This window comes from Lupinus angustifolius, chromosome LG11, assembly GCF_001865875.1.
Source record: "Lupinus angustifolius cultivar Tanjil chromosome LG11, LupAngTanjil_v1.0, whole genome shotgun sequence".
NCBI lineage: Eukaryota > Viridiplantae > Streptophyta > Magnoliopsida > Fabales > Fabaceae > Lupinus > Lupinus angustifolius.
In genome coordinates this window covers 20,039,219-20,046,940 of record NC_032019.1, presented here as the reverse complement: position 1 = coordinate 20,046,940, position 7,722 = coordinate 20,039,219, and the positions used below count along the sequence as shown (strand labels likewise).

Genomic DNA, 7,722 nt, shown 5'->3' with positions numbered 1-7,722 from the left:
GAAGGATAATAACTATTATATAAAATGAATAAAATTTATATTTAGTATAATAATTAAATATCAATTTTCATCGTTTAACATTTATTAATATCCTAGTTTGCATACTTTATGGCCAAGTATTGTATATCATTTAATTATTCCTATATTATCACTTTTATATAAGAAAATAGTATATGTATTCACAAGTTAAAAGTATTTTATATGGTTAGAGATGATCCATAATTCATCTGAAAATTATCATTAATTTTTAAATAAATGCAATACATATATAATAAATGAGGTATTGAGTATGTAAAAATTGTTATATGCATATATATTAACACTTTTATATTTCTAAATAAACACTTTTATATTAAATAATTTTCTAATGGCTTTAACATCTTTTTCTAATGACTTTAGATATTAATCACTTTTATATTAAATATTTTTATAAATTTAATATTAAATCCCTTTTTCTTATTATTTTTATATTTTTTTATCATGAGTATATCATTCATCATTTATAATCAGTTTAAATCATATAATGTCATAGTGCAATTATAATGATATCTATATATTATCTATTATTCATGTGTATTCTTTTTATTAAAGAATCAAATACTAATAATAAATGAGTAATGAATAATGCATGTAAATTTTTTAAAGTTAAGTATAATATTTATATATTGTCAGTAAAAAGATTTATAAACAATTAGTATATCATCTATTGTCCATTTATATTACGTTTTAGAAAAATCAATAATAATAAAAGTATAAATAATGTATGATATAATGATAGACTATATACATTTTTCTCCCTTTAAAAGATATGGTTCATGGAGGAGAAGTATGACATCCATAAATTCTAGATTTTCGAAAAATCTGCGTGCAATTTTGTGGATGAGAAAAAAATCTTATTCAAGGAAATGTATTAATAATTACTATAAAATGGGTTAATATTTTAAAATTTTATCTTAAAAAATTGATATATTTCCATGAGAGTGACCGACCATATTTGTTGGATCATAAAAGCATATTACTTCATGTATCACTTCCTTCAATGAATTAAAAAAATATATTTAAATTAAAAATTTAATAATAAAGTATTTTTCAATTAATTAGAAGAAATTATACATGAAATAATACATTTTTTAGATAGAAGATATATTCCCCTACATTCTACACATGCCTTGGTAATTGTTATAAACAGTGAAAAAATATCAGTTTAAAAATTTAAACATTCATTATTTTTTATATTTTTATTTTATTAGTATTAAGAGTAAATTACACTGACAGCCTTGAGTTTCAATAAAATTACACAAATCACCCCTTACTTTTCTACAACTACACAAACCTGCCCGAGTTTTTATACTTTCATTACACTGATCACCTCTGCATAAGAAATAAGTGTAATCTTTTAAACAAACAATGTGATAAATACAATTAAGTTAAACAAAACATGATATATTGTGTAGACAAGTCTAAATAATATACAAATCGATATATATTTATTTTTTTGTTACAAAATGCATCAACAATTCCAAAGAAATATTGTTTAAATCGCTCTTATAATATAGTGTAACGAACCAAAAATAATAAAGAAATATTGACTCATATATTATTTAGACTTGTCTCCATAATATATCATGTTTTGTTTAACTTAATTGCGTTTTCACATTTTTTGTTTAAAATATTACACTTATTTGTTATGCATGGGTGGTTAGTGTAACGAAAATATAAAAAATATTGGAGGTTTGTGTAGGTGTAAAAAAGTGAGGGGTAGTTGTGCATTTCACTAAAACTCAGATGTGTCAGTATAATTTACTCTAGTATTAATGTTAGATAAGATTCGAGACATGATTTAAGACATCACAAACTAACCACAGGGACTAGAATGGCGGGAGCAAACGTGTGTCTGCGCTGCAGATCATTTTCCCGCCAAAAAACCCCTACCATATAACACCCTTCCACCCCCAATTTCCCTACCTCAGAATCTTGACGCAAATCGTAGATCCTTTTCTCAAACCATGAGTTCCTCTAATGATCCTTCTTCCACTCCATTGTTGAGATCCAAAAAGAACAGTAGTCATAATCTCCAAAGCTCAAAACCCCAATTTTTTTCTGATCATATTTCACTGACCTCCACGACGCCAGAGAAGCCCGCGCCCCGGTTACATAACCGTGGCGTGGCGCTCTCTGTCGTGGAGATCAGGAAGGTCGCCAAAGGGCTTCAGGATCAAAGTCTCACACAGAAACACAGTGATTTGGATTGGGTGAAGGGCAAATCTGTCAAAAGAAAGATTTTAACGCCTTCACCCCTTAAATCCAAGACCACCGTTGATGGACCCTTTACCATTCCGGAAAAGTATGTGTCATTTTTGTAATTTGGGTTTTCGGAAAATCTAATTTTTTAATCAGCTTTTTTTCGTATTTGAGTCCTAGTGCAACGGTAAGATAAAGTTGTTTGTCGTGTGTTCCGGAGGTCATGGTTTCAAATATTGAAACCAGTCTTGTAACTTGTATGAGTAAGAGTGTATACATCTATTATTCCTTAGACCTCAGGAGGTGAGAGTCTTATGTGTTATCCTTTTCTCCACCTTAAATTGGGTTTTGTGTGCAGGTATGAAATTTTGTGTGAGTTCTTCCACAGCTTGGATTCATCGATTCGCCTGACGCAAATGAAAGGCAGAATGCCGAGTTTCACGAATATTGCACAGAAGATTGAATCTTTAAGTGATAGGTATGACTGTTTCATTGATACCTGCTTTTGTTAGTTTTTGTTTTTTAATCCAAATTTTTCTCAGTATCCATTGATTTCTTTGAATATTATGTGTCAATATCAGGTTATGTAATTCCTTTTTTACTTATGTAGGAGGTTTACACATAGTCATTTGGCCCAGTTGCAATTTATCTTACCTGAAGGAATTCTGATTAAGAAGGTACTCGTGTTTGACGAAAGGACAAGTAGTATGAAGCCGGACCTACATGTTACTATAAATCGCAATGAAATATTGTCTGCTGCGACGATGCTTCCTAAATGTGAGAGTTTGTGTGAGAGTATGCAAATGAGGCTGTTATTTCGCATACAGCTAGCAGAATTTTTTAAATCTCATCCCGAGGTACATACAATATCGGTTACCATTTCTTTCATGTTGATGTTACATCAGCTACACCATGCTCCCCCGACTCTTTCATTAATTTTAACAACTGTCATTTTTGGAATTCAAATATGTTTAATTGAAAACTTGATATACAATAGTAATTTAGTGAAATGTTAAGAAAGATTGCTGTGAGTTGTTGGTTTTGTACACCAGTGTTGAAGTGCACATTAAATTACTAATCTCTGGCACTTGGATCAATGGTGCCTGAAGCAATTTAAGCCTTTTCACAGTTTGGAAACGCACAATTCATAATTTTGATGATTAAATTTTACTGATTCCAGTTAAATTTTGATGATCACAATCACAATAGTTCCTCTTTTGCGTAAACGCGTGTTATTTGGTCTAAAAGGTGTTTGTGCATATAGGGTTCTGAAATTCCAGAAGCTGAATTGCCCGAGCCATTCAATCGTCCAAAGCAAGATTGTTTTTCAGACGTATTGAAAACTCCCTCCTCAATTCACCCTCCAAAAATATTGTCATCGAGGATGCTGGATAATGACGTTGTAGATTATACAGAGTCTGCTAACAGAGAAGAAAGATTGTCAGTACCTATCAATTCACCAATTGAAGCACTTAACCAGAAACCGGCAGTAGCCTCTCACATGCCTCAATCTTTCAGAAGGAGTTTTTTGCAAAAATCTATGGAAAATGGAGCAGATAGTATTCAGAAAATTTTGCCATCAGATTCATTCCAAACCCTGGCTCATCCTGTTTCTGAGTCAAACCTGAATAAAAATTCCACATCCCTGGTTAAGTTTGTTTCGGAAGCAGCTGATAGTGAAATATGTCCAACAATCTATGCTTCTTCAGGTTACTTTGAATCATCTAGTGCTCCATGTGCTGCTACTCCAAGCAAAATCATCGATTATACATCAACTCCAGTTAAACATGTTTTCACTCCATCCAGGCTGATGGTAGCTACTCCTGAAATTCCTCCATCCAAAAAACATTACCTTAGCCCGGATGACAACTCTTCCAGTTCAATGAGCAAATTAGTTAGGCGTCCACCTCGTTCAAGGTTATTGAAATTTGACTCTCCAATGGAAAATAAGGAGACACGGGATGAAGATGATGCTGGTCGCTTATCAATCAATGATGATATTTTTGATATCCTCCCAAAGAATCTTCTCGAGTCGGTATGCCTTATAGATCTATTTTTTGGGTAACTAAAGATCCTATGATTTTAATATTCATATATTGTTTGACTAGATTAACATTAACCGTGTCTCTTGCAGATTCGAGAAAAGGAAAGAGTGACAATGGAGGAGAGAGATCCAGTCATCTCACAAGCAAAGAGACGGCAAAAAATGGTTGACAGCCTCCCTAAGCTCTTTAACATGATTCACCTCTTGTTTCATTCAATGAAATGTTCTCTCATTGCAAAAGAGGAGCTTGTAAGCAAGATAATCTCAAGCCATCGTGATATTGTTGACAGAAGTAAGGCACTGTTCTATTTAAAATTGATCGATTTTTTTGTCATCATTTAAATGCTAAACTTTGCCTGTTTGTGTTCTTAGGAGAAATTGAAGAACAATTGGACTTATTATTAGTACTAGTACCAGAATGGATTTCTGAGAAGTTGACCTCTGGTGGGAACATCCTCTTTAGGTATGTTTCTTTTTTTCTCTATCTTTCCATAATTTTCATTTGTTCTTTCCTTTTCCATTGTTTTGATGTTATTGTATTTCTTTTTGTAGCATTAATAAAAAATTGAACCCTGGGACCATAAGAGCATCACTTGAAGAAGCAAAGTGAGCAAGGTGATGACTGATGAATAAGAAGTAATGGTGGAGGTTTATCAAGCCCATGATGTATATTGCATTTTTTGGGTTGCTTGTAAAATTTTCAATCTATTTTCTTTTGGGTATAATATATCATTAGAGATGTGAAATTGGCATATCAGCTTTTAGCTTTTTTCATAGATGGTCTATGACACAATAGATAGACCAGTAGATATGAAACATTCCCCTTTTTCATTCACTTATGGTGGATTGGAAATCTTTTTGTAATAAAGATATCATACAAATAATTTAAGCTGATCAATTATCTTTTTCTTCTAAGTCATGTCATTTATGACATAATTCTTGGTAATATTTATTTTCTGTCTTAATATATACTTTGGCATGTATTTCAAAGGTTTATTTTGTGCTCAACTACAGATGAGTACAGACAGTAACTTACACAATCCTTGTGCCTTTAATATTTGTTTCTGGTAGGAATAATTTATCTTCCAAGAAATATCTCGACTATGTAAAAAATTTTACACTAATGATGTATAGATATTACATTAAATTACCTGTGCTAACATTGGGTGTGTTCATAGTCTGATATATGTGGAGCATAAAATTTCAAAGAGCATTGTGTTGGTGTCCCTGCTTCCTAAGTCACAATCTAATTAGTCTAACTGAAGTTTTTTATCCTAAGTCACAATCTCCAATATATGTGTGTATAATATATGGCCTTATGTTAATTTTGCTACCAAGCATATCTGCTTTGCATCATTTTAATGGAGTTTATAACCCTAAACTTAAGAGAAGAATCCATTAAGGCCTTGAAATTCTTAGCACAATCTACTATCTAGACTAGGAAGATGCCAAATCAAAGGTTTCAATACAAAAGGCTGAAAGATGCAATGCAATATTAGTGAAGTAAAAAGCATTAGGCAGAGAGAACTATTGGATTTTAGAACACCCCAACACCCATCTTTGGGCACAAATAAACTTGAACAGAATTATACAAAACTCATTCAATCAAAATCCAAGTATGAACACAGTGCCAAGAAACTTAGCAGAGTCAGCGGAATTCTGAAGAAGCTAATTCAAGGCTGGTGTTATCCATCCATGGTTGTTTTTTACCTGTTTTACGATTGTAATTATGACTGCAATATTCTAGTTTTAAGTATCCACAACCACATCAAACACATTTTTTGCATTTTCTTTAATCGTGATAAATGCAATATAATCAGAACTATTGCAACATTTACTCCCAAAAAAAACAAACCTCTTAGTTATTATTAAGGAGCAAAGACACACAAAAGCATACATGAAAGGTTGTCCTTAGGCCCATAAGACCAGTGCTGAATGTTGAGTCCATTTGTTGTTAAATGTTGTTTCCTTAGAACTATGCTAATTGTATGTGGCATAGCTCATAGTACCATTTCCTAAAATCACTAAATCTCTGTTTAGTTAGACTAATCTTCAGATGGTTATAGTCTATATAGAATTTGTATATATTTATTATCATTGATGGTTATTTAGGAAGACTGTACTACTTATTTTTCTTTATAAGCAAGATTAGATTTCAATTTGAAAATCTTACCAGATACCTTTAGATGGCAACAAAATTGATTGTTATTAAATTACTAGTCCTAGATAATAGACTTTGAACATTTAGCATGTGTTTAGCTTTTGCTCACATAAATGACATATGAGCAAATCTCAAATTGCTAAACTACTTATATTTGAAAACAAAAAAAATGCATTTTGTTAATCATAGGATTGCTATTGGATGATGTAATGCAAGTAGTCAAAGAGTTCTTGAGGTGCATATAGCGGACAAGACAATTATATACTAACATACTAACAATTGTCGATAAAACAACAACCATATACTGAGATAATCCTAAGCAAAGTTGTAGATTATATACAAGCATCGACTATGCTAATGAGGATGTATACTTCTGAAGAGATTCTGAAAGGCGTCATTCTGATCCTTTACAATAACACATTTAAATTGGTCTCATAAGTCGATTCAAATGAAAACAATAATATGTTATTTGTACAAGATTTTCAACAAACTTGTACAACTTCCAGGAAAGAAAGAAGGGCTCATAATTTCCCCTTTTTTGTATTTCATACTTTCTATAACTAATAATAAGGATGTTGTACAAGTTTATTTTGCAACCTTGTTTTATATTACATCAATCATGCAATAAGTTCATGAAACTTTAAATGCTATACCATACTAGAACATTATCTATGCAGAACCTTTTATTTGTGTAGAATTTGATTTTAGGCATTTGTGGAGTTATTGGATCTGATTTGTAAAGGATAAGGATTGAGACATGAATGTAGATATTTGAATAATGAACTTAGCAGTGTTCAGTTAATGGTTATAAATTATTCTCCACTTTGTCCAAACCCAAGTTTAACTTTAGGTTTGCCTGGACATAGTGATGTTAACCTCTTAACCCTTATTCAAGGTGAAATGCATGGGCTGCAAGTTTAGAAGGATGGACAATGTTTTGCATTTGATTCTCTTCCCAATGCACTAGTTGTTAATATAGGCCATATGTTGTAGGTTCATTTCTATAGTTACTCAAATCTTTACTTTAATTTCTACGTCCCTATTCCTATATTTGGTTCCTACTTTTTGAGAAATATGGTAGCCAACCTTAAACATGTGATCAATGTTAATTGAGAACCATAGTTTAAACTGTTCTAATTGGTGATATCATTCCATCAAAATCCAATTTTAACTTCTAATGGATAAGGGTTAGAAGTTAACTTTATCCATTTATCTTTTTGAAAGGTTTTAATTTTATCAATTTAGTCTCTTAAAATTAAAATCGATAACAATTTAA

The 7,722-nt window shown here is 31.5% G+C and overlaps 1 protein-coding gene and 1 pseudogene across 2 annotated transcripts; both read left to right on the top strand.

Annotated features, from left to right (window-relative positions):
- LOC109359486 (CDT1-like protein a, chloroplastic) lies at window positions 1,874–5,183 on the top strand. Of its 2 annotated transcripts, XM_019604172.1 has the most exons (8): window positions 1,874–2,344; window positions 2,600–2,719; window positions 2,852–3,098; window positions 3,506–4,276; window positions 4,376–4,577; window positions 4,658–4,748; window positions 4,838–4,900; window positions 4,944–5,183. In XM_019604172.1, exons 1-7 carry the CDS (start codon window positions 2,007–2,009, stop codon window positions 4,893–4,895), a joined length of 1,827 nt encoding a protein of 608 aa, XP_019459717.1. In that variant the 5' UTR covers window positions 1,874–2,006; the 3' UTR covers window positions 4,896–4,900; window positions 4,944–5,183. The 2 variants fall into 2 exon arrangements, with proteins under 2 accessions (XP_019459717.1, XP_019459716.1); XM_019604171.1 differs by having other exon boundaries at window positions 4,838–5,183.
- On the top strand, window positions 5,768–7,439 carry LOC109359818 (annotated as a pseudogene).